At 52.6% G+C, this 25,730-nt stretch overlaps 1 protein-coding gene across 3 annotated transcripts in view; it reads left to right on the forward strand.

The window, feature by feature from the left end:
- Window positions 1–25,040, forward strand: part of PLXNA1 (plexin A1) — a 55,375-nt gene extending 30,335 nt beyond the window's left edge. For all 3 annotated transcript variants that reach the window (XM_037034048.1, XM_037034049.1, XM_037034050.1), the window contains 17 exons: window positions 975–1,142; window positions 1,737–1,830; window positions 2,023–2,262; window positions 2,370–2,513; window positions 2,860–3,094; window positions 5,723–5,865; window positions 7,233–7,489; window positions 7,842–7,908; window positions 15,589–15,735; window positions 15,839–15,998; window positions 16,846–16,949; window positions 17,260–17,356; window positions 17,715–17,905; window positions 18,026–18,195; window positions 19,531–19,743; window positions 19,824–19,974; window positions 21,753–25,040. In XM_037034048.1, the coding sequence (XP_036889943.1) occupies window positions 975–1,142; window positions 1,737–1,830; window positions 2,023–2,262; window positions 2,370–2,513; window positions 2,860–3,094; window positions 5,723–5,865; window positions 7,233–7,489; window positions 7,842–7,908; window positions 15,589–15,735; window positions 15,839–15,998; window positions 16,846–16,949; window positions 17,260–17,356; window positions 17,715–17,905; window positions 18,026–18,195; window positions 19,531–19,743; window positions 19,824–19,974; window positions 21,753–21,848 (2,677 nt within the window). In that variant the 3' untranslated portion in view covers window positions 21,849–25,040. The remainder of the gene's footprint in view (window positions 1–974; window positions 1,143–1,736; window positions 1,831–2,022; window positions 2,263–2,369; window positions 2,514–2,859; window positions 3,095–5,722; window positions 5,866–7,232; window positions 7,490–7,841; window positions 7,909–15,588; window positions 15,736–15,838; window positions 15,999–16,845; window positions 16,950–17,259; window positions 17,357–17,714; window positions 17,906–18,025; window positions 18,196–19,530; window positions 19,744–19,823; window positions 19,975–21,752) is intronic.
- Window positions 25,041–25,730: the final 690 nt, after the last annotated feature.

A 25,730-nucleotide genomic window follows, 5' to 3' on the forward strand; every position in this document is an offset into this window, starting at 1 on the left:
AGGGGTAGGCACAAGCACCCTGTCCTGACCCTGTCCTCAGTTTGGGGGATCCTTTTGGAATGTATGTTTTAAAAAATTTTGAAGAGAGAAAAAAATGCTAACAAAAGCCCCGAGGCTTGAAGTGGATAATCTTAGATTAGGGATGATAATGGAACAGCCCTTTAAATATTTTCCTGTAGTAATTACCCATTATCAGACTAATTATTGGTGTTTGCAGCCTTGCTGTGCTTGAGGGCCTGGTGGCTGTGGGGCCTCCCAGCTGTGCTGAAAGAGCTGAGGAGATGGGTACCCAGGTGTAGGCAGTGACTGGCTGGCTGCCCAGTGGGGGTTAGCCCCCGTTTCACATCAGGGAGGTGAGTGTACCACTGAACATAGCAAGAGTTGGCACTGAGCTTGGCACTCCAGCTCTCTTGGCACCAGAAGCTATAGGCTAAATGGAGGAGTACCATAGCAGATAGGATGGTCAAGGTCTTAGCATAGTCAGGCTCTGTTTTGCTGCCCATCCCTGGGCTGCTGCAAGGCTGAGCTGAGGTCCCTTGAGCTCCCTTCCCATCTAGCAGGCCTGCTTGTGGTGCCTGCCTAGGCTGGGCTCTCACAAGTTCAGGCATGGGCATGGCTGGGTCTCCTGAAGAGTGACTGGGGCAGCCAGGATTGCCCGTTGCCCTTCAGCTGGTATTTCAGTTAGATAGGGCCTTGACTGCCAAGCAAGGCAGTTTGGAAGAAGAGGGCCAGGCTTGAGTCCAAGATGGGCAGACACTCACCTGGCCTTTTGGAGGGGCTGATGGGAAGGTGGTTATAACAGTCATCAGCCACCTCGGGGCAGGTCCTGGTGTGGCTCTGTTGTACAAATGGGCAGGTGAGGCGTGGGGAGTAACTTGGCCACGTGCCTATTTGCACTGGAGCCTAGAAGCTTAGGCCACCTGGGAAGTGAGCTGCACCACCCATGTTCTCACTGTCCCACCTGGCCCCTTCAGGAGGAATTCCCGAGAGATCCGGTGTCTGACACCCCCCGGGCAGAGCCCTGGGAGTGCTCCCATCGTCATCAACATCAACCGTGCTCAGCTTACCAACCCTGAGGTGAAGTACAACTATACCGAGGACCCCACCATTCTGAAGATTGATCCTGAGTGGAGCATCAACAGGTAGGGCTGCCTCAGCCATCCCTAGCCCCAGTGATCCGTGTGATGCTGCCAAGGACGGAGCTCTTGCACTAGGTTCTCTTCTCCTTCCTTATGTGGTCCTGCCACCAAATTTTCTGATTATATGGAGGAACCAGTTGAATTTCTGGTGGAGCTTCCTTATAGTGGTCCTGACTCAGCCCAAAGCTGGGCAAGGGGTAGTCATACCCTGACTATACTGCCCACTGGGTCTATCCCTGGGTGGGAGTAGAAACAGCAAAAGTTAAGATTTTGGTCACTCCTGTGCTCTATATGCAGCAACCTGGAAAATCATGTTAAGGAAAAGTCCCTCTATTCTCTGATGCTGTGCTCTTAAAACAAAAAAACAAAGATAAGGCTGCAGCTTTATCTTTTATCAAAAAACAAAGTTTGAGCTGCAGCTGTCAGGATGTTGGACCCATTCTGAGATGTGGTTGCTGTAGTCCAAGTTCCAGTGCTGAAAGGTTGTGACCTGCTTATGTCTTCTATGAAGCTGGGTGGTGTGTCTTGTTCCACCTGTTTGTGCTGGGCCAGGTCAGAGAGCTTCACCCCATAACCACTCATTCCCTCATTTTCTAGTGGAGGGACACTCCTAACAGTCACAGGCACCAACCTGGCCACCATCCGAGAACCCCGTATCCGGGCCAAGTACGGAGGTGTCGAAAGGGAGAACGTGAGTCCTTGCACCACCCCCTCCCCATGCAGCTTGAGCTATCCAGGGCTGTGGTTGTACTTGGAAGCTCCAGGGAAGGGAGCTGGCCCTGGCCTCTGGGTGTGCATATGTAGCTGCAGCCCCTTGGCCCTGCCAGGGCCTGGCTCCATGTGCAGAGCAGCCAGCCCAGTGTCTCCTCACCTGTGTCCCCAGAGCTGCCTGGTATACAATGATACCACCATGGTGTGCCGGGCCCCATCGGTGGACAACCCCTCCCGCACCCCACCCGAGCTGGGAGAGCGGCCTGAAGAGCTGGGCTTTATCATGGATGACGTCCGTGCCCTGCTTGTGCTCAACACCTCCTCGTTCCTCTATTTTCCTGACCCTGTGCTGGAGCCACTCAGCCCCACTGGCCTCCTGGAACTGAAACCCAGCTCCCCGCTCATCCTCAAGGTGGGTCTCAGTCAGTGGGCTAGAATGTGGGTGGGGGGCGACTGGGTAGGGGTGCAAGTGAGGAAACAAGGCTGATGATGCTCTCTGGCTTACCCCAACCCCTACAGGGGCGGAATCTCTTACCACCGGCACCCGGCAACTTGAGGCTCAACTACACGGTGCTCATCGGCTCCACGCCCTGCACTCTCACAGTGTCGGAGACACAGCTGCTATGCGAGTCACCCAACCTCACAGGGCAGCACAAGGTCACAGTACGTTCATGGCCAGGCCATCTGTGCCTCAGCCCCGGCAGTGGTCTACTGGGTCCCTCCTGCCTTTGACCTGCTGACCCAGTCCCACCCAGGGCAACCCCAACTCTTTGAGCCCCAGGCTGGCCTCCTGCCCAGAGGGAGCCCAGCTCTAATGTAAGCCCCAACTTTGCCCTTACCCAGTCCTTGGGCCCATTGGAGGTCCTGGTACCTACCCTGGGCCTCCTGTGTTCCCATCCCTGCTAAATAGTCCTGGCCAGGGACAGATGCTATAGGGATCTTGAGATTGTGGGGCCAGGATACTCAGTGGGCATGTCACTTTCTGAGTAGCCTACATCCCCATCCCCAGGTTCGGGCTGGTGGCTTCGAGTTCTCGCCAGGCATGCTGCAGGTGTACTCAGACAGCCTGCTGACCTTGCCCGCCATTGTGGGCATCGGTGGGGGCGGGGGCCTCCTGCTGCTGGTCATCGTGGTCGTGCTCATCGCTTATAAGCGCAAGTCACGAGATGCCGACCGCACCCTCAAGCGGCTGCAGCTCCAGATGGACAACCTGGAGTCCCGTGTGGCCCTTGAATGCAAGGAAGGTCTGTTGGGGCTGTGGGCACAGGGAAAATGGGAGGCTGATTCCAGGGTTACAGGGCTCATAGAGGATGCTGCTACCTCTACGCCAGGTCCCAGTGGTAGGATAGCCAGGGCCCATCCTGCCTGCCAACTTTACTCAGTTTGCAACATTTCCAATGGTTTCACTGTGCCAAGTTTGATCCCAGGGAGGAGGCAGGGCCAATTGGGGACTGGGGCCATGAAGGAGGTACAGCTTCTGTGGGGTGCTGCTTACAGCACAGGTTCCTTAGGTAGAGAGCCCACATCTGAGCTTCAGCTGGGCTGTAGGACCTTAGATGGACACTTAACCATTTTGTGCATTGGTTCCTTATCTGTAGAATGGGCGCAATACTGATGCCCACTTCACTGGTTGCTGTGAGTGTCCAGATGGCCTGTGCAGAGCCTGCGGGGCAGTGCAGCAAGCAGACTAGTGCTGATGTGGTGGTGGCTTCATGTGTGTGGTCAAGTGTGGTGGTGAGGAGTCGGGCCTTTTCTTTATCCCTTGGCACATGCGGACCCAGATCTGAACTGGTGTCTGTCCTTGAGGAGCCCTTTCCCAGGGAGTCAAGGCTACAATCCGTCCTTTTAAGATGAGGCATGTGTACATTATGACCCTGGGGTACGAGTGACAAAAATCAGCTCTAACTGGCTTCTGCAGGGAAAATGAAGGGTATGCTGGCTTCCAGAATGTAAGCCTGTCAGGAGTCCCTTGTCTCGGGGCTCTTCTCGTCCTGTGGTGACAAGATAGGCACAGTGGGTGAGTTCAGCTTCCCCACTGTGCCCAACTCTGGCCAATTCTTGTTGTCGTATCTGGTCACATGCCTCCCAAGCCTGCGTCCTTGAAGCCCCTGACAGAAAGTGGGTGGACCCCAAGGGCAGGTAAAAGTGGTCCAGAGAATGGGGGGGTTTTGACAGGCAGAGGCTGCAGACATCAGAAATGGGTGACAATTGGGCTAGGGGGCTAGGAAGCTGGAACAGAGGGCATCCCCAGGGGCTGCCCATCTCTGTCTGATCTGTCACAGGAAGGTCAGTGTGCCCAAGGCCCTAGCTCATCCCTGGCAGAGCTGAGGGCACTGCTGCTGGTTGGGTGGATGGGACTGAGTACTGGCAGCAGGGAGGTGGTGCTGGGGCTATGGGCTGGGGCCTGCTCAGTGGCCACTTGAGCGTTGGGTTCATCTCCCATGCATTTGCCTCTGGGCTCAAGGCAGCAGACAGCAGCCTTGGCCCATAATCGCTGGCTTCCCTAGCTGAGTGTGAGATGGTGTGTCAGGGCTGGGTCCCCAGCAACCACAGTGCAGCCTGTGGTTCCCTCCACCCACTCATGGTCCTGGGCTATGTGCACATCTTGGAGTCTCACCTGAGGAGTCTGCAGCTGTTACAAGGGGTGAACAGAGCAGCACTGATGATAAGCATCAGTTGTGAGATGCTTGTGAGGTGCTAGGTATGACCTTGAGCATTTTGCAGATAGAGATAAGTGAATGCTTACAATTCTGGAAGGCAGAGGCTAGCAGTATTCCTGTTTTTGAATAAGGAAAGGAGGCTACTAAGTAGCTACGTGGGTTATGAACCATGGCGTGCAGACCTTGTGGCCTTAGCAAACCTGGCAACAGGTTGTTATCTCCAATGGGACAAGAGTATCTGTTTGCTAAGTATCCTGCCTGTCCTGGGAGCCCCCTCACTCCCAGACGTACCTATCTGCCCACTGGGCAGTCCTGATGGGACACGGGCAGGTGTGCAGCGACCAGAGGGGAGTTCTATAGGCAGAGCCCTTCAGTGGGGCAAGGATGGTTGTCCACTGAGGTGGGTGTGTGCAAACCCTTGATCTGTAGACACGTGTAGGCACAGCAGCTGGCAGGCACTCCAGGGCAGCCAGGTAGAAATAGACCCCTGGCAGCTGTGCTGAAGAGATGAACACCTGGCTCTCAATTAAACCTATCAGCCTTTGCCCAGAGCCCACCAGGCACTCCTCTGGCTCCTGATCATGGAGCTCATCCCCTGGGCTGCAGCAGTGTCAACATCTCACACTTCTGGAATGTTTCTGTCAGGGCCTGCCCCTGCCTGCTGTGTTTCTGAAAGGGGTAGAACCTCCTGGAGTGGGCAGTGTAAAGGGTCTGCTGGCCTGAGTTGTGCATTTGGTGGTTATCAGTGTGGAGGACTGGGAAGCTTGGGGACAGCCCACAGCCCCTCCTGGGTCCTGGTACCTCTGCCACCTGTCATCTCCCTCAACTGGACTTGCCCCTTGTCTTCCCAGGTGGCTGGGGCCAGGGGAACCAGGGCAGGCAGCGGGCCACCCCCTCAGGTGGTGGAAGAGCTGGCACCCATAGTTACTCTACTGCCAAATGCCACTGTGAGGTATGGGGGTCCCTTACAACCTGGACCTTGTCCCAGAACCCTCTCTACTCTTATCTTGGCTAATCCCGTGACAACTCAGAGAAACAGAAGGGTTTTATCCCTGTGTTAGGACTAGGAAAACTGAGGCACAGGCAGGTGTAATAGTTTCCTAAGGTCACCCAGCCTGCAAGCAGCAGAGCCAGTGTTTGAGCCTGGCCCAGAGTTGGAGGGAGGCCTGGGGGCCGGTGGTACACCTGCCTTAATACCTGGTCTGGCTGCAGCTTTTGCAGAGCTGCAGACAGACATCCATGAGCTGACCAACGACCTGGATGGTGCTGGCATCCCCTTCCTCGACTACAGGACATATGCCATGCGGGTGCTCTTCCCAGGGATTGAGGATCACCCAGTGCTCAAGGAAATGGAGGTGGGCTGTTGTCTGGGGCACAACTAGCACTTGCCTGAGGGGCTCTATGTGTTGCTGGGAGTTGAAGGGTCCTAAGGGATGGTGTGAAAATACAAGGAGGGGAGCTGGGAAAAAGGAGGAAGGGTGGGCAGGAGCCTGGGGGAGATCATACCCCAGCAAACTACCCCAGTGGTTGGGCTCCTTAGGGCTGTTTTTGTTTTGGGGGGTCTTCTAGTCCATCTCTCTACACCCTATAGCTCACCTGCCCTATCTCCTGGGTGGTTCTAAATGCCAGCCCATGTATACTGGGAGGTGTAAGCGCCCAGCTGGAATTCTTGTGGCTGTTTGGGGTTGGAACATGTGCCTGAGGCAGCATGGATGCCTTCAGAGAGCAGGGCTTTTCTCTGAAGATGTTGGCAGAGCCCAGTCTCTTGGCACAACACATCTTCTAAAGGCTTCCCACAGCAGGCTAGGAGCCCAGTTCCTAGTTAGGAATAGCCAGGGCTCTGCAGACTGGCTCCGTCATGCTCTGTGGCTAAAGGCATCCATATGTACACCTCGCATTTTGAAAGGCCTGCTCACCCTGTGCAGTTCCGTTGGTGGGATGTTTCCTCTTAAACTGAACCTGAAAGGGCTTTCTTATCACTCTGGCTTGGGCCCAGGGCATTTCCTGGGATTGCTGCCACCTTGGGAACTCCACGGCTTCCTTTTGGTGGGTCTTCCTCTGCCTGAGCTGGGAGCCAGGTGTAACTGGTGGCCTCTGGCACAGCCTGGTAAGGAACCTTCTGTCTGACAAGCCTTGGTACAGATGAGAGACCCAGGGACCCTGGAGCCAGCCATGCCTACATTCCAACTCTTTTTTCCACCTCCATACCATGTGGACCTAAATAAGCCTCTTTCTCCACTGGACTTCAGGCATCTTCTCTGAAGTGGGGAGATGATTTTTGTGTTGATGATTGTGGCAAGAGCAGAGGAAAAGCATGGATGTGCACTTTTGATGCCCAGCAGATGGGGTGTTATGTTGGGCTCCCTCTAAGCTGCTAGAGCCGGACTGTAGGAAGTGCTGGTCCCGGGGCCTGGCTGCAGAGAGGATGGCAGGAGCAGACCCTTATTCTGTACCCTTCACTGATGCTAGTATGCTTGGGTCTTTGCCTGGATTGGTCTTCTCAGGCAGCTGCCAAGCTATATCCATTTTGCTGAGGACAGTTGAGGACTGGACACCTGTCAGGGTGATGTCATTGACCTCTGGGACCTGCATTCTGGCCCTGCCTTTCCCTTGTATACCTGGTTTGGACAGCCCCTCCTCCAGAAGCCCTTCCCTTCCTCTCCCCACCGTCATGGGACTGCGTTCTCAGTTGTGGGTCTGAGCAAGCTCCCGACCTCCCTAGGTGCAGGCCAATGTGGAGAAATCATTGACATTGTTTGGTCAGCTGTTGACAAAGAAGCACTTCCTGCTGACCTTTATCCGCACACTGGAGGCCCAGCGCAGCTTCTCTATGCGTGACCGTGGGAATGTGGCCTCACTCATCATGACGGCTCTGCAGGGCGAGATGGAGTATGCCACAGGTGTGCTCAAGCAGCTTCTGTCTGACCTCATTGAGAAGAACCTGGAGAGCAAAAACCACCCCAAGCTGCTGCTGCGGCGGTGAGCCCACACTTCCTATAGACACTGGAGGCCCCACTGAGTACTTGCCCCAGGGACTGTACTGTTGTGGTTCTGGAATAAGCGTCATCTCCCCCTGACCAGATGTTGGTAGTGGGGACCAGGTGTCCTGGGCATGGGGCTCCACTCTGAGGCTGTCAGTGCTGGGCATGAGTCATACTCAGAGACCTGCTCTGGGGCCAAGAGCTGGGATCTCCCCTAGCTGTCCAGCATTCAGGGGTGCCTTTCAATGCCTGACCTTTAGTGCTGTAGGAAGGAGAGGATAGTGGGGGTGGGCATGTTGTGTGGGCCTGGTGGTGGGAGTTATGTCACGCATGCCTGTATCTCTCTCCAGGACCGAGTCAGTGGCAGAGAAGATGCTGACCAATTGGTTCACCTTCCTTTTGTACAAATTTCTCAAGGTAGGTGGGTGGCGAGGAGAGAACATTAAGAGACTGTTAGGGACATTTTGATGGATATGAGGAAAGGAGGAGCCCAGAGACAAACAGTCTCAGCCCAGAGTGGCTTAGAGGGAGCTGGGGCCTCAGCATGACTCTTGAAAGACATGCACCCATTGGCCCCTCTCCTGACTTTCCATGAGGCTGTCCAGGCCTCACTCAGCCGCAGACTCAGGAGTGGACACCCCAGCTCTGAGGCAAACTCTTTTGGGCCCCATAGCCATCGTGTGGCTGAGCTGGAGTTAAATATAGGCCTAGGTCTCTGCACTGTGCTCATGTCCTGGACCTAAGAATGAAGGGGGACACCCTGGCAGGAGCCTCTGTTGCTCAGCACCCAGTATTGGGCCAGACTGCAGAGATGTCTGGGGGTTCCTGTTGACTCTTATTGTGGGGAAGGGTCACATATACATGCCCCTGCTCAGGCTGAGGAAAGTCCCCCATCCTAGAAGACAGGTCCTAACCTATGGCTGTCCTCAGAATGGGGAGGAAGCCAGAGGGCGAAAACTGCCGCTTCAGGCTAGACATGTGTCCAGATGGATCCTGTTTGGGCTACACTTAGAAAGTAGGAGATCATTCTGGAGATGGCTGGTTTCCCTTGAAAGCTAAAGGCTTGGCAGATGTTCTGAGGTGGAGCAGTGAGGCCCCCCGGGCCAGGTGCAGGGTATATGTTCACACGTGCTTCCGTCTCATTTCTCCGACCTCTGTAGATGTTCTTTGGATGGACAGCGTGATGGGCAATGGAACCTAGTGACCTGCGCATCTCCATGTTTGCTTCTTAGCCATGGATCTCTGTTCCCTGTGTCCTTATGAATCGGGGATGCCCCCCTGGGGGGCCTTCAGCCCTCCACATAGAGTGGCTCAGAGGTGCCCAGAGCAGATTCCTGCCTGGCTAGGGAGAGAGAATGGGAATCAGGACATGTGAAAAAGGGGTACATGTCAAGGAGGTGGGTGAGGTTTAAGCAAGGAAGAGGAGCAAAGCTGAGGGGGTGGCAGCTCTGAGGTGCGTGTGAGGTACGGTTATGGGGCAAGGGAGACAGGCTGGGGCTGAGGTTCTTTTTATGCTGAACTGGGAGCCAGTAACACGAAGTTGTGCATTTCCTGTGAAATTCTGTGGGGCTGTATGATGAATTTACATTCTCATCCAACTGCATTCTGGAAACCATGAGAAGCAAGGTTTAGAGAACATGAACCACTGGGTCTGAGCTTTCTTAGCTGCACTGACCCCTGTCTGTTCCCAGGTCTCCCCAGGCAGAGAAAGGGGACTCAGCCTGATAAGCCCAGTCTGAGCACCTGGATTAGGTGTGTGTTCTGTGTAATGTTGTGAGGATGGTCAGGCTGCAGGAAGTGGGGCAAGTGGGGCTGACGCAGGATGTTGAAAGCAGAATGGCTGAGTGGGCTCTTTTGTCAGGGAGTTGTGGGCTTGAGGTCAGGAGCCACTTTATGGAGGATTGGGTGAGGTAGTGGATAGAGGGAGAGGGAGGTCGGGACTGGCCAAGGGAGCAGGAAGGAGGGCTCTAGGGAGGGAGAAGACAGAGAGTTGGGATCCCTGGGCCAAGCTGACTGGCCCACCCTCATTTTCCCCAGTGGGTTCCATGAAAGAAGCTGAGTAGGGCCAGGGTGTGCTTCAATTTGTTTAGAACATTACTTTACTCCCAAATCATGTTTTCCCCTCACAATATGGATGAGGACAAATGCTGGTCAGGAGGAGCCGTCCCAGTGTCATTTGGTGGAGGTAGCCATGCTGACATTTGTCTGCCCACACCCACAGCAGGAGGGGTACCTGCTCTGTGCGACACACTGTTTTGTTTTTTTCACGGTATACAGTCAGCCCCCTGATCTGTGGGTTCTACATACATGGATTCAACCAACCCAAAAATATTAAGGAAAAAAGATGTTAACATTTTTATTTGTGTTACTGTGTAGGTAGACCTATGATAGTTGTGTCAGTACTGAACACAACTATACTGAACAGGTATAGACTTTTTTTTTCATCATTATTCTCTAGACTGTATAGTAAAACAACTATTTACACAGTATTTCCATTGTATGAGGCACTATAAGTAATCTAGAGATAATCAAAAATAAATGGGAGGATGTCTGTAGGTTATATGCAGATATTATGCCTTTTTATATAAGGGACTTGAGCATATATGGAGTTTTTCATGGGGGAGGTCCTGGAACCAGTCACTGTGGGTACTGAGAAACAACCTCACTGTAGTAGTTCTTTTCCAGTTTTATTAACATGTAATCGATGTATCACTGTATTAATTTAAAGCATATAGCATGGTGGTTTAATTTACATATTTTATGAAACGATTGCCACAACAGGTTTAGTTAACATTCATCATCTCATACAAATACAGAATAATTTTTTCCATGGATTTATGTTTTGACTAAATTTTTTTAGAGCAGTTTTAGTTTCACAGCAAAATTGAGATATTACAGAGATTTCCTGTATATCTCATTCCTTCTTATAGCCTCCTCATTATTACATCCTTCACCAGAGTGGTGCATTGGTTACAGTCGATGAACCTATGCCGACATAATATTACCCCCATAGTCCATACTTCATGTGAGAGTTCACTCTTGGTGCTGTACATTTTGTGGGTTTGGACAAATGATAGTGACATGTATCCACCATCACAGTATTAGAGAGTAGTTTCACTGCCCTAAGATCTCTCTGCTCCACCTGTTCACCTGGCAATCACTGATATTTTACTGTGTCCACAGCTTTGCCTTTTCTAGAATGTCCTATACTTGGAATCATAAAGTATACAGCCTTGTTAGTTTGTCTTCTTTCACTAGTAATGTGCATTTCAGGTTCCTCCATGTCTTTTCATGGCTTGGTAACTAAATTTTTTTAGTGTTGTGCAAAAATTTTTTAAACAACCCAAATCCCTTTCACTCTTTGCTATCTTTAGAAACAAACAAACAAAAATTTAACTAAAAAAGTAACCCATACTCAGTGTAGCATACCTAAATGTCACAGAAGTGAGTGGTAAAGGACGAAGGCCCCTGCAAGCTGTGAAGCTACCAGCCATCAGTGTTTTGATGTGTGCCCTGTCAGGTTGGTTTCTTAACTGAAGCAAATATCTGTAAATAGAGTATGCTTTTTATATTAAGAAAAATCCTAGTGTTAATGCATTTTCTTCATTATAGGATTTTTTTCTTTTGTAGTACCATGCATCTTGTACTGCACTGTGCCTCCAGCACCTCTGGTAAAGGTGTTGTGGCCATCTTTGCAAGTTTGGACATAGGCAGTTATCTCATTCTTGTTAGCAGTTGCATAATGTTCCCTAGTGTGGGTGTCACACATTTTATTAACTGTTGTATTGCTGATAGGTGTTAGGAGAGCTTGAATTTTTCCTCTCCATGACTGGCACTGCTGCCGGCATGCTGATCCAGTGATCTTCGCTTGCTGTGTCAACCTTTAAATGATTGTAGGTGAACAGGCACTGTTCACTTTTATTGGAGCCTATGCTGCCAAGTTGTCCTGCAAAAAAGGTTGCACTGATTCAGTGTTTGAGAATCTTACCCAGACCTTGGATAACACCTGCTTTATCAGCTTTTTTTCATCTTTGCCAACTTGTTGCTGCAGTTGCCATTTCTTTAAAAAGTTGGACATATTTTTGTTTGATTGGCTACTTTTAATTTTTTCTTTTGAATGTCTTTTTTATCTTTTACCTGCTTTTTTAGGGTTATGTATTTCAGTAGTTTCTTTTTTTTAATATAAACTTTCCATTTTTAGTAATTCCTTGTGCTGTGCTTAGAAATGCTTTATATTTGTGTACAGCATGAGGTTAGGATTTCACTTGATTCCTCCCCTCCCCCAAGTAGAGAAGTACTTGCCTCAACATCGTTTTTAGAATGGCCTATGTTTGTATTGTTTTTTTATTTGAAGGTCCATTGGCAATTTCTGCATGTTCAGAGCTAGGGCTGGGAGGCATCTGAGGGCATCTTTTTTCTAGAGAGGGTAAGACTGAGTGAGGTCCTTGGGTTCTAGGTCCTCCTATCTTCTGACCTTTAGTTCTTTGGTTCCTGCTTTGCCCCACCTGGGCAGGTATTGCAGGAGTGGTTGGAGCTGGCACTAGGGGCCTGCTGGCGGGGCCAGGAATAGAAAGCCCCTTCAGCTTACACCTTCTCTGTGAGGACACCTGATGTTTAAGGGCTAGGTACTTTAGAGGTAGATGGATCTGGGTTAGAATCCTGGCTTCTGCTTATTCACTGTGTAACCCAAGGCAATAACCTCTTCTGACTTTCAGAGATGCCCCTTTCTCCTCAGCTGGGTTCAGGCAGAGGAGCCCCTGGGCAGGCGTTTGGTCTTGTCCAGATGGGGTTTGTAAGAAGAGAGGCAGCTATTAATGGCACCACATCCTAGTCTGCACCCATTCTTAACCTTCTTCTTGGTTGACTTAATGAAGTGAAGTTTGCAAATCAATTTCAGAAACAAGCATGTGGTTATGGGGCAGAGCTGCTATTTGTGTGATGGAGCGGGTAGGGGAGGCCAGTGTGCTCCCTTTTGGGGGTACACTCCTGAACTCCATCAGACAGCCAAGGCAACAAAGGTGCCTGTGCCCACACTCAGGTGGGGCCTCACTTGTGTAGAGGACACAGCAAGTTTGGCCCCTCAAGGAGTGGCACCTGCAGTGGGGGGTAGCCCTGGGGCCAACGAGACTGGCAAGCCTCTGACATTAGCTTTCTTCACTTTGCTGTAAGGGCATCAGCCTCTCCCTTTGACAACTCTTTTCACTAATGGCATTTGTTGTCCAGCAGTGTCTGGAGCCCCGTGCATATACAGGCTCCATGCTGGGCATTGCAATATAATGTAGGTGAGCCAGCTGTACCCTGGCCCTCAGGCAGCTTCCACTACAGCTGGGAGAAGGCATCAGAGAGAGTAACAGAAGCTGGGTATTACAGGTTACAGCAGGGCCCTGGTAGCAGTGAGGGCCAACAGCTTTGGCCTGGTAGTAAGGGAGAACCTTTCTGAGAAGGGAAATTGGGTGGAGTCCAGAAGGGCCACTTAGACCTGGGGAAGAGATTTCTGGCTGTAGTGACATCAGGTGCCAAGGCCCTGAGGTGGGACACTAGGTGGTTGGAGAAGCTTTCAGGGATGTAGTATGGGGAGCTTAAGGGTGATGGTCAGGGATAGGGGCAGGTTATACCTTCACATGGTGCCCAGAGGCTGCCCCACAGGGCCTTGGCTCTGGCCTCCTGTGCCCCTCAGTGCTGGTGAACTTCTCTGGGTCAGTGTGTCTGCACCTCTCAAATAACAGAGGGGTTAGCCCTCTGCCTGTAGGTGTGGGGATCCCAGCCCTGACAACCAGCATGGGCACAGCATCTGCCCATGCCATGGTCCAGTACTGGTACCTGAGCAGGCTTCAGTTAGTGGGGTGCTAGGGCATTGGCTGGGGACTGGGGCTGTAGACACACTGAGACCTGAGCTGGCGAGCCTTAAGGGCTTTAGTCTTCCTTGGCATAAAGCCTGGTTGGCCACATCATGTTCTCTGTTGCACTGCTGGCACTCCCTATTAAGGTTGCATTGGGATTTTTTTTTTTAGCTCTTTGGAATTTTCTTTTTTTGTTTGTTTGTTTGCCATTCTTCTATTTTTATTTTTTAAATATATTTTATTGATTATACCATTACAGTTGTTCTATTCCCCCCCTTCATTCCCCTCCACCCGCACACTCCCTCCCCCACCATTCTCCCCCCCTTAGTTTATAACCACGTGTCTCAAGTTCTTTAGATTCTATATTTCCCCCACTATTCTCGCCCTCCCCCTATCTATTTTCTACCTACCATCTATGCTATTTTCTGTGCCTTCTTCCCCTCCCACCCCGCTGTTTCTAACCCTCCATGTGTTCTTCATTTCTATGGTTCCACTCCTGGTCTAGCTGTCCTCTTGGTTTGCTTTTGTTTTAGGCGTGGTTGTTAATAACTGTGTGTTTGCTGTCCTTTCACTGTTAATATTTTTCATCTTCTTTTTCTTAGATAAGTCCCTTTAGTATTTCATATAATAAGGGCTTGGTGATGATGAACTCCTTGCACTTGACCTTATCTGAGAAGCACTTTATCTGTCCTTCCATTCTAAATGAAAGTTTTGCTGGATAAAGCAATCTTGGCTGTAGGTCTTTGGATTTCATGACTTGGAATACTTCTTTCCAGCCCCTTCTTGCCTGTAAGGTCTCTTTTGAGAAATCTGCTGACAGTCTGATGGGTACTCCTTTGTAGGTGACTGTCCCCTTATCCCTTAAATGCTTCTAGGATTCTCTCCTTCATTTTGGTCTTGGCTAATGTAATTATGATGTGCCTTGGTGTGTTCCTTCTTGGGTCCAACTTCTTTGGCACTCTCTGAGCTTCCTGGATTTCCCAGAAGTCTATTTCCTTTGTCAGATTGGGGAAGTTCTCCTTTATTATTTGTTCAAATACGCTTTCCACTCGTGGCTGTTTCTTTCCCCCTTCTGGTACCCCTATAATCCGGATGTTGGAACGTTTAAAGATGTCCTGGAGGTTCCTAAGCCTCTCCTCATTTTTTGAATTCTCATTTCTTCATTCCTTTCTGGTGGGATGTTTTGTTCTTGCTTCTGGTCCATTCCATTGATTTGAGTCCCAATTTCCTTTCCATCACTATTGGTTTCCTGTGCATCTCCCTTCATTTCAATTAGTTTAGCCTTAATATGTTCCTCTAATTTATGACTATGTTCCTCTAATTTGTGACTATAATCTACCAGTTCTGTGAGCATCCTGATAAATAGTGTCTTGAATTGTGCTTCTGAGAGGCTGGCAATTTCTTGGTCGCTTAGAGTTATTGGCTCTGGGACTTTGAGTTCTTCTTGCACCATCTTTTGGGCTGTTCGTGCCTGTTCCATAGCAGGATCAGAGTCCTAAAGTGTTCACTAGAGCAGGGCAACTAAGTCACTGGGTTGTGACGTTGTATGTGGGGGCAGGGTCAAAGAGGGACAATGGCTTCCCGTCTGCCGCCCGCCGCCTTGGCCCGACGCCACAGCCACCACCGTCACCAGGCCCACGTGCCTCGTTCCACTGCACGCGAGTGTGCCACCACCGTCAGCCCTCCACCACTGGGTTCACCCCCTGGGGCCTGCGTGGTCCGTCCCACCGCTCGAGAATGTGCGACCGCAGTCAGTCTGCCCCACCCCCGACTGGTTCCGGGCTGCCTGTGTGCCTAGGTCCGGGAATCTGTCCTGCCCGACCCAGCTCCGCTGCTGGCTCCGCCTCTCTTACCGTCCCCGTTGAATGGTTCATAGTTGTCGGACTTCCGTATAATTCCGTTTTCTGGTCTTTGGGTGTGTCCTAGTTCTCCAAACCTTTGTTGTGTTCAAACTTGGTTGTAGGAGAAGGCACAGTGTTTCCACCTATGCCTCCATCTTGGCGGAAGTCCTCCTGCATTGGGATTTTCACATCAACTTTAATAGGGGCAGTGGGTCTGTTGTTTAACGTATTCTCTTGCATAGTCTTTGTTAGGTTCTGAAATCAGGATTCTACTTGCCTTCTTACAGAAATTTGGAGATGTTGCTCATTTCTCCTATGGGAACAGTACAGAGGTCTTGGAAGGGTAGGGGAGAGTGGGCAGCGGTGGACGCCACTGAGGTCCTGCAGCCTAATGGCCTGTTTGCCTCTTGCTACAGGAGTGTGCAGGGGAGCCTCTCTTTATGCTGTACTGCGCCATCAAGCAGCAGATGGAGAAGGGCCCCATCGATGCCATCACGGGTGAGGCACGCTACTCCCTGAGTGAGGACAAGTTGATCCGGCAGCAGATAGACTACAAGATGCTGGTGAGTGCAGGCCCAGCATCCTGCCCTGTCCCCCACCCACACTTCCCCATGGGCCTGCTCCCTAAGAGGTAGGCACTGATGCAGCACCCCTCCTTGCACTCAGACCCTGAACTGTGTGAACCCTGAGAACGAGAATGCACCTGAGGTGCCAGTGAAAGGACTAAACTGTGACACAGTGACACAGGTCAAGGAGAAGCTACTGGATGCTGTGTACAAGGGTGTGCCCTACTCCCAGCGGCCCAAGGCTGGGGACATGGACCTGGGTGAGTGTGTGAGGGAGGAGCTCTCATGCTAATGTGGCTGTGCTGGGGTTCTGGACAGTGGGCCTGCCAAGGTATGCAGACCAAGGAGAGGGGCAGTGCCATGGTGTGTATCTGAGGGCCACAGGTAATAGGCTTAGCTAGAAAAACCCAAGCAGGGCCTCCTGTTCCAGGCCAGGCACTGGGTGCTGGCAGAAGGTGCTGGAGGCCATGGCAGGAGGCTGTTGAGGAAGGCATGAGAGAAGGATGTCATCCCAGGTGGGCTGTAGTTGTGGGTGGATCAGGGTGGAGGCAAGTGAGGTGGAGGATGGAATCAGGGAGCACCCTTATAGGGCCACCCAATCTAGGGAACAGCCAGGATTTGGGGTTCCCACTTACTGTAGGAGGAGGGTGGGCCATTAGAGCTGGGGGAGTGGCACTGTGACTTATGAGCTGGGCATGTGGGGGCCTACAGAGCTAGGGGAGGACCACAGGAACAGGGGTAGGTGTGGGGCCAGCAAGTCCCATGGTGTGGTTGGAGAGGTGGGGCCTTGTGCTGAGGAGTTTAGAAGAGCTTCCTGGAGCTCAAAGGCAGGGCGTCAAATGGGGTAGGCTGCCTGAAGTGGGACAGCTGCAGCTACAAGAAGCAGGACTTAGTGGTAGGGGTACTGCTTGCTCTAAGCCAGGATGGGAGCTGCTTGGGGGTTGGAAAGGAGAAGCCCTGTCCCTTTGTTATTTTACTGTTCAAGGCCCTGTACTACGTGCCCCTAGGGACACCTTTGCTTCTTGGGCTGAGAGGTGAGACCAAGGAAAGGGGGCAGTGGAGGCACTTTCCTGTAGCTCTGCTTCTCTGTGTTTCCCTCTCCTTCAGAGTGGCGTCAGGGTCGCATGGCACGAATCATCCTGCAGGACGAAGATGTCACCACCAAGATTGACAATGACTGGAAGAGGCTGAATACTCTGGCTCACTATCAGGTGATCCTGGACCTCCCACTTTCTGGCCATGGCTCAGCCTCTTTTCCTTGGAAGCTGATGTCCAGGCCTGTGGTTGTGCTTGGGCAACAAATGTTGGGCAGAAATGGGGTCGAGGGTCATATGTATGACCTTTCCAGACCCAACACTGGGCCTGTCTGGTTGTTCCAAGAGCCCTGGGTGTGTGCCACTGGGAAAACAGAGGCTCAGAGTGGTGAGATGACTGGCCTCCAGGCACAGCACCAGGAAGGGCTGAAGGTATCCACAGTTCCTAATGGTGGGTCGTGAGTCTCTCTCGGCCCTCTGTCCACAGGTGACGGATGGGTCCTTGGTGGCGCTGGTGCCCAAGCAGACATCTGCCTACAACATCTCTAACTCGTCCACCTTTACCAAGTCCCTCAGCAGATATGGTGAGGGGTCAGGTGGGGATAGTGGGCAGGCCTCATTGGCCTGGATAGGACACCTCCCCTGGGCCCCTCTACATCAGAGCCTTGTAAAGGCTGGAAGGGGCCACATCATGGTTTGTCACTTGGACACTTGGCCTTTCCCTCGATTTGGAAGCTGCACCTTTCCCCTTATAGCATACACTCACACACAGCATGTCTCCTTCTGTCCCTGATAGCCCAGGGAGGTGGGGCTGAGGACCCAAGTTTTCAGATGTGAAAACTGAGGCTCCGACAGGAGCTTCTGACCCAAGCCTGCCTGGCCAGGGCAGGGTATGGGTGCTGGATGCAGTGGGCCTGCCAGCTAACTGTGTGGTGCCTGCAGAGAGCATGCTACGCACAGCTAGCAGCCCTGACAGCCTGCGCTCACGCACACCCATGATCACACCTGACCTGGAGAGTGGCACCAAGCTGTGGCATCTGGTGAAGAATCACGACCACCTGGACCAGCGGGAGGGCGACCGCGGCAGCAAGATGGTCTCAGAGATATACCTGACGCGGTTACTGGCTACCAAGGTAGGCCTGGATGAGCAGGCAGTGGGGACGTGGTGGCAGCACAGCCAGCTGTCCAGGTCACTGAGGATGTGAGGGGCTCCTGGTGGTGTCCTAGAGCTCTATGCCTTTACCTACATATAGGGCACACTGCAGAAATTTGTGGATGACCTGTTTGAGACCATCTTTAGCACGGCACACCGGGGCTCAGCCCTGCCTCTGGCCATCAAGTACATGTTTGATTTCCTGGACGAGCAGGCTGACCAGCACCAGATACACGACTCAGATGTGCGCCACACCTGGAAGAGCAACTGGTACCTTCAGAGTGGGATTTAGCAGTGGGGCCATGTGGGGTACTGGGGCATAGTCAGGCTAGCTGGAGACTGAGCTTCTGTAGGAGGCATGTCCTCTGAGGGCCCTGTTCTGATGGGTGAGGGGAAAGGCCAGCCTGGGTTAGCTGTTCCTCAGCTGTGGTCAGCCCATCTTCACGTGAGCCTTCTCAAGGAACTCATGTGGGGTACATACGCTGCCTGCCATGCTGTGGGACTGGGCATGTCCTGTGCTCCAGCTCGGAGGACCCCCTTTGCTGTGGGAGCTAGACCTATGCATGTGCATGCATGTGTATGTTTACTCACATGTGCTGTGCATTTCCCTGGGCGTATATGGCTGTGTGCAAGGGTATGAGTATGGGATTGTGTGAGAAACAAACTTGATGTGCCAGGCCATGCCAGCCATTGGCAGTGATGAGGATGACAGAGGTAGTGACAGCAGACGCTTTTGAACTCTCACCATCCCTCAGCACCCAGCACCCTTACCCCACCACCACCCCCCCAGCAGCCACTACCCAGTCTGATGTTTATTTCTCTGAGCCTGACCACGTGCACCTGCAGCATTTGGTCCATTCTCAGAGAAGCTCCAGTGCCTCTGGCCTCTTCCTTCCTGATCCCCTAGTAGTCTCACCGCTTCTAGCACTCTGGCCTCTACATGTTGTCACTTCTAAAACCTAGACACAGCCCTGGGCCTCTTGCTCTGCCTATGATGCCTGTGACCCTTGAAGAGGTTCCATGGGGCACCATGGGAGACATCATCATGTAGGTCAGCACCATCCAGGAGAATACTCTTAAGTGACAGAATGTTCTAGATCTGTGCTATCTAAAGTGGTAGCTGCTGGCCACGTGCAGCTACTGATCACCTGACATGTGACTACCGCAACTGAGAATCTGAATTTTTAACTTTGTTTATTTAGATTTAAACAATCACAATTGGCTTGTGGCTATTGGATAGCCCAGTTGATGACTGTATTAGAGGTGGCATTTTGGGCACAGAGGTCAAGTGTCTGTGGGAATGTGTCCTCTGGAGCACTTCCTGGGGAGAAGCAGCATTGTGATCGTGTGCAAGTGTGTTTGTAAGCATGTGACCATGTGGTGATCTTGTACTCTAGTAGATTGTGGGCGGCATGAGATAGCCCTCACTTCCTGAGAGTCTGTACCCCTCTTTGGGCTTCAGTTTCCTCATCTGCATGGGAATCCATGATCACTGAAGGTCAGAACCAGGCAGGCTGGGAAGCTGCTAGCTCGCCACTTCCTTATACTGTCTGCGAGGGATTCTGGGGTCCCATCTGACCATGCATCTGGCCTCCCTCCCCACAGCCTGCCCTTGCGCTTCTGGGTGAATGTGATCAAGAACCCACAGTTCGTGTTCGACATCCATAAGAGCAGTATCACGGATGCCTGCCTGTCAGTGGTGGCCCAGACCTTTATGGACTCCTGCTCCACGTCTGAGCACAAGTTGGGCAAGGACTCGCCTTCCAACAAACTGCTCTACGCCAAGGACATCCCCAACTATAAGAGCTGGGTGGAGAGGTGAGGGGAGTATTCATGGGGTGGTTGGTGGGCCGAGGGCCAGGAACCAGCTCATGTGCCGGCCTGCCATCTGCTGGCAGGTACTATGCTGATATTGCCAAGATGCCTGCCATCAGTGACCAGGATATGAGTGCATACTTGGCTGAACAGTCTCGGCTGCATCTGAGCCAGTTCAACAGCATGAGCGCCTTGCACGAGATCTACTCCTATATCACCAAGTACAAGGATGAGGTGAGCACGCAAACCAGCCTCATCCAAAGCTACCTGCTTCACTCTGCCCTGCTCAGCCCTTTACCAGGCTTTGCTAAGCAGGACTCCCTTTCAGAGACCCTTTTGCCGACCTCACCCAGTCCCATTTTCTTCCTGGGCCTCTGGGCTGGCTCTGCTCACCCACTAGCCACCTCACTTGCTCAGGCAGAAATACAACACTGTTGTGATTGCCTACCAGGCCTGGCGGTGTCAGGCTGGGCTGCAGCAGGTTAGGGAGCATGCTTCTGGACAGTTTTGGGGCTCAGGGGAGCAGATTACAATGGCTTCCTGTGGTGGAAAATGTGGGTTGGTGATTGAATATTCTCTGCGGGCCTATTACAAGGTTGATGGGAGGACATTTCTAGGGCCAGGCACCAGAGCCTGCCTCCTTTAGTGTTTTTTCTGCTGACCTGGAATGAGATTTCAGCAGGTCTCCTTACCATCTGCTGCACAGAGATGGGGCTCCCTGAGATATCTGAGGAAGGAGGACTGACTTGTGGGCTGAATTGAATAGGAAATACAGGCTGGGGAGGCAAGATGGGCATGGCTACTGCCATGGCCCTGAGGCCAGAGTGGGTCTGGCTACAGGGCTATAGAGGCCAGGAGGCTGAATTAGAGCCATGTTAGGAAGACGGGAGATGAGGCAAGAGGTCTGTCACTGGGTGTATAGGCCTTGAGGAACTTGGCATTTCCCTGAAAATGTGATGGGCCATCAGGGTTTAGAGACAGACCTGTGATCTGACTGTCAGGTGCCCAGGGGAAGGGGGAGGCAGGGACCAACTAAGGGCTGAGCCATGGGTGGGAGGGGCCAGGACTCGTTGGTCAGACAGGCTTGGAGTATGAGAGCATGAACTATAGGAGGTGGGAGAGTCCAAGGATTCTGCCTTGGACTTTGATTTAAGTTTGAGGAGAGTAGAGCTGGGGCTCAGGAGAGACTTGGGCTCTAGGGTCAGGGTGTGGGGGTCAGCACTGAGCAGAAGGACCTTCAGCTAGACTGGAGGAGATGGCCCTGGTGTAGGAGGAGGGTGGGCTGAGACTCTGAGGTGGCAGGGACTGGGTGTCTAGAAGTGAGATTGGGCAGATGTGGCAGATGTCCCAGGGGCGAAGAGAACAAGCAGCAGATCCTAGGTGACCTGGTGATACTGTCTGGGGATTGGGGACTAAAGCCGGACATCCTCGGGCTCATAAAGGAAACCAGAAAGGAGCTAGAGGTTCTCTGAGGAGCGTCACTGTAAAGGACACAGAGAAACTGGGGCGATGGGGTGGAAGGTGATGTGTCCATATGCTGGTGGCCTGATGTGCCAGCAGGAACCAGGAATGTGAGTTCAGGGTTTCTGCTTCCTGGAGCAGCTGGAAGCAGCAGGCCAAGTTGCAGTGCATAGAGGGTTTCTAGGAGGTAGAGGCCTGTCAGTGTCCCAGGTACTCAGGCCCTGTTCCCATCTACAGATAGGGAACTGCACCAAGGGGACATGAAGGTCTGACTTCATGGGGACCACGAGCCTACTTGGGGGCTGAAGGGTAGGAATAGGGACCTGGGAAAAAGGGGACTTATTCTTCACAATGGTCCTGCGGGGGTCCAGGCTCAAAACCCAGGTCCCTCGGCTCAGAATGGAAGGAATGGAATTAGGTATCTGTTCCGGAGCTCCCGCCAGCCACAGCCATGCTACTCGTTCATTGTGTGTATCCCGGTGTCCATGTAATGGTCCCATGTGAGTGGCAGCCCCAGCCAGGCTCGCTAACACCCCTACTTGCTTCCCCAGATCCTGACAGCCCTGGAGAAGGATGAGCAGGCTCGTCGACAGCGGCTCCGGAGCAAGCTGGAGCAAGTGGTGGACACAATGGCCCTGAGCAGCTGAGCCTCTTGGCTGCTACTGCCCAGGGGAGATTAGTGAAAGGGCCTGCAGGGGTGGCCTCCAACCCAACAGCCAAAGCTGGGAGGTCCCTGGAGGCAGCCTTCTCCCGTGTGTGCTGAGTGCCTATGTGCTCAGGGCAGACGTGCAGGCCACTGTCCTCCTGGCCCTCCCTTCCCCCTGGCAGAGAGATCCTGGTTGCTACTGGTGTAGGTGAGACAGTACCTGCAGCACCCTCTGTGCCCAGAGCTTTTGGCCACAGGGCAGGGGGAGCCCAGGTGGAGCCTTCTCAGGCGACTCAGGTGACTGCTGAAGACCTGGGGAGAAAGGCCAAGCCGTCCAGAAGGGGAGATTTCAGTCTGGTCATCTCCTTGAGGCCATGCTGGCAAGGCCAGAAGAGCCAGGATGAGGGTTTGGGAGGGGGTCAGCCTTCTTGGCTTCCCTGGCAGAGTCTAAGGGCTGAGGCCTGTCTGGCAGCCTCGGGGAGGCTGAATACTAGGCCTGGCCAAGGTGAGCCGAAGTCAGTCTGGGCCATTGCCACCCGCCTGCCACCCTCACGCCCGCTGCTGCAGCACGCTACCATCTGATTCACCGCGTGCTCTGTGGTGGAGGCAGGAGCACCTTGCCCAGGGAGAGGCCCCCAGCTCCCTCCTATGGAGGGTCTGCAGGAAGGCTGTGCTCACAGCTCCCAAGTGTCTTTCAGAAGGACTCAGCGACTCCCTTTGTGTCCTCAGGGCTGTGTCTCTGGGAGCCACTGGGGCCTGGCGCTCCAGTCATGAGTACACATTCCCATTATTTATTCCTCCACTGCATCCGCTCTGGGCAAGCTCTCCAGTATGGAGCTCCAGGGAGCAGCCCCAACCATCCTCTTTCCTCCTTCCATCTCAGTCTCCCCTGTTCTCCACTTCTACCTTCCAGCGGCTTTCAGTCTGGCATCTCAGCTGCATGTTGGCCCCTCAAGTGCAATGGGACATCTGGGGACTGTTTTCTGTTCTTTTAGGGGAACAAAGAAATCTTGCCGCACTCTGCTGGGCCCCGTGGGTCATACTCTACAGCCTGACAGGGAGCAGGACACAGTGACCAGAGGGCTTGATGGTTGGCTCTGCCCACCCTGCCCTCAGTGAGCAAGAGAGAACAAATTTTTAACTAAAACAAAACCTGTACATTATTGTGTGTGTGTGTGTGTGTGTGTGTGTGTGTGTGTGTGTGTGTGTCTCCAGCCTCAGTCTCCAACCCCAGTGGGGTCTTGTATAGTTGACTGGAGGAGGAGAAATTTTACAATTTAGAATAAGAAAACTAAGGCAGTGGGAAAGCAATACCAATGGTCGTGAAGCCAGTGGCCATTTTCCTTCAGCAGAACACCCCAGGCCTCCGCCCCTTGAACTGCGGTTTGTCCGGTTATTTGTTTTGATGTAAAAAGGAGAGAACTTCTCTCAGTGTGGGACCCCCTCCCCCACTTCCAGGGCGAAGGGTTGTGAGTTTCTGCATGACTGTGCTAGCGTTAAGTCTGACTTGATCTTTTTTAAAACTGCAAGTGTTGAATACTAGAGGTTGCTAGACACTTTTAAAATGTTTTTTTATTAATCAGTCACTTGTGAAAGCAGACAAGTGCCCCCCCACTTCAAGTTCACTTTTTTGATGGTACTAAAGATTCCCACAGACTTTAAGGGACAGCTAACTGTGGATCTTGAGGTCCCCTCTCCTAAGCCGGGGAGCCAGGCTGCACACCTTGGAGATCAGATTAAGGGCTGCCCCCTCGCTTATGAAATCTAAGAACTCCTGACTTGAGAGGCTTCTGAAATGGAAGGGGGTGGGCAATGCACAAGGCTTCAGTCTCCTGCTGTGAATGACTAGCTGGAGCTTTGGCAGGCCCTGCTGACCTCAGTGCAGCTTGCATGGGCTTGTGCCTAGGCCAACTTGTGGGGCCAGAGCTGAGGCCATTCTAGAAATTAGGCTGTCTTTTTGGTAACCACTTCTCTGGCCTGAATTCCAGTCCCTGGGTGCACCCCTGCCTCCCCTCTAATGCCACCTGCCTGTGCCTGGGTGTGGCCTCAGGTCTCCTCCAGTCTTCCCTGGGCATTGGTTTCTAATTGAAGCCCTGTTCTTCCAGTTCCACACTGAGTTTGGGGCTCCTCCACCCTTCTCTGCCCTTTTCAGAGTCCAGTCCCCACCCTCCTTCCTGAGGCCTTCCATCCTGCAGAACACCGTCTGTGCTCCCCTGAGGAGGAGGGGAGTGGCCTACTACAAGGCACACACCTGTCTGGGGCAAGCACTTTAGCAATATCTGTTTACATGTGAGCTGATCCAGCTGATTCTAAGCCTGCTGTCTACCCAGTGCTGGAGGTTCCACACCTCCCTTCCTGCCAGGTCATGTAGTTAAGCCCTGAGTTCTTGCCACTTGTTCACACAGTTCTCCCAGCTCTGTAGCATTCCCAGGAACCCCACCATCATCTTGGGATCTGCCAGGGGCTCTGACCTGAGCTCTAGCACAGGCCCGAGGGGGTGTGGGGCCCTAGCAGGAGCCTGGGGATGGAGCCCTACTCTGTGGTGAAGGTGGATGTGACTATCCTAAAGGCCCCTCTGCAGTCCCAGGCCCAGGGGTCTGGGCCATGGCACAGGGTGCTGTGCAGGGACATCCCTCCTGTCCCAAGCACTGCTGCTATGTCCTGTCCTGCCTCAGGCCTCCCCTTCCAACCTTCTACCCTCGTCTCAGGAGTTCCCCAGGGATGGCTCATGCCTAGGTCTGGGAACTGGGCCTCTCTATATACCTCGAACTTCCCCTGTGCTCCCTGACCCAGGGCAGAGCTGCCGGGGTCACCCCATGATGGAGGGCCCCAAATGTTCCCGCCCTCCCTGGTTTGACCTTGCTGAGAGCCTCCACCCTGGTTTTCCTCTCAGTTCTGGATGTGATGGCTCATGTTGGTGCTACACAAGCTAGAATAGATATATTTACAGAGAGATATTTTAAAGACGAAGCCCACAATTAGCTGTCCTTTAATGCCACAGGGCCCCCATTCAAAAGAAGAGTAATCTCTAGGCTTGCCTGAGCCACCCCTTGCCACTTCCTCTCCCAGGAGCAATGTGGCTGATGGGTGCTCAGCCCACAGATTGTGTAAATACATGGCCATTTCCTATTTTACTGTTCTTCAGATTTAGTACTTGTAAATACACACATTAAGGAGAGATTAAACATTTTTTGCTAAACCTCATGGCTCTGGGCTTTTCTTGCTGGGAGGGGTCAGGGTGGGTGTGTGGCACCTGGCTACAGATGGAAAGCACATCCCATGCTTGGAATGGCATCTCCCAGGCCATGCTGGGATTCTTGCCCACAGGGTACAGCCAGGTCTTACTGCAGATGGTGGTCAGCAGCATCACCCCAGACTGACCACAGGTGCTGATTTTTGGCCTCCAATGTTTCAGCAGCCAAAGAGGTGTATTGCCCGGGCCAGGGTTGCACTGCTGCTGTGTGCTTTGAACCTGCAGGTGCCTGGGGCCTTGGAAGTACTTTCAAACCATCTGCTGAACATGAAAACACCAGGGTCTGAGCAGCTTGGCAGCCAGTTGGTCCTGTGGTCTTGGCAGTGTTCTTTTCAGAGGCTCCCCAGGGACTTATACACAATAGAGTTGTAGACCTCTGGCTCAGAGTAGTGGTTTAGAGGGCTTCGTTAAAATGCAGGTTCTGATACAGACAGCCCTGGGGAAATGCCTGTGGCCATCAAGCTCTGGTCCTGGGGTCCTACCTTGTACTATATCTGTCCAGGAAAAGTCCAGCCATTATTAGTATAATGAGAATGGTTTGTGCAATGTCAGTGTAACTTGGCAGTCAAGGAGAGTGGACTGGAGTGCACATGAATGAACAATGATGACTTCACTGTACTAGTCAGTAGG

Source organism: Sturnira hondurensis, unplaced genomic scaffold, assembly GCF_014824575.4.
Source record: "Sturnira hondurensis isolate 20B ecotype Veracruz unplaced genomic scaffold, ASM1482457v3 Scaffold0021971, whole genome shotgun sequence".
Taxonomy (NCBI): domain Eukaryota; kingdom Metazoa; phylum Chordata; class Mammalia; order Chiroptera; family Phyllostomidae; genus Sturnira; species Sturnira hondurensis.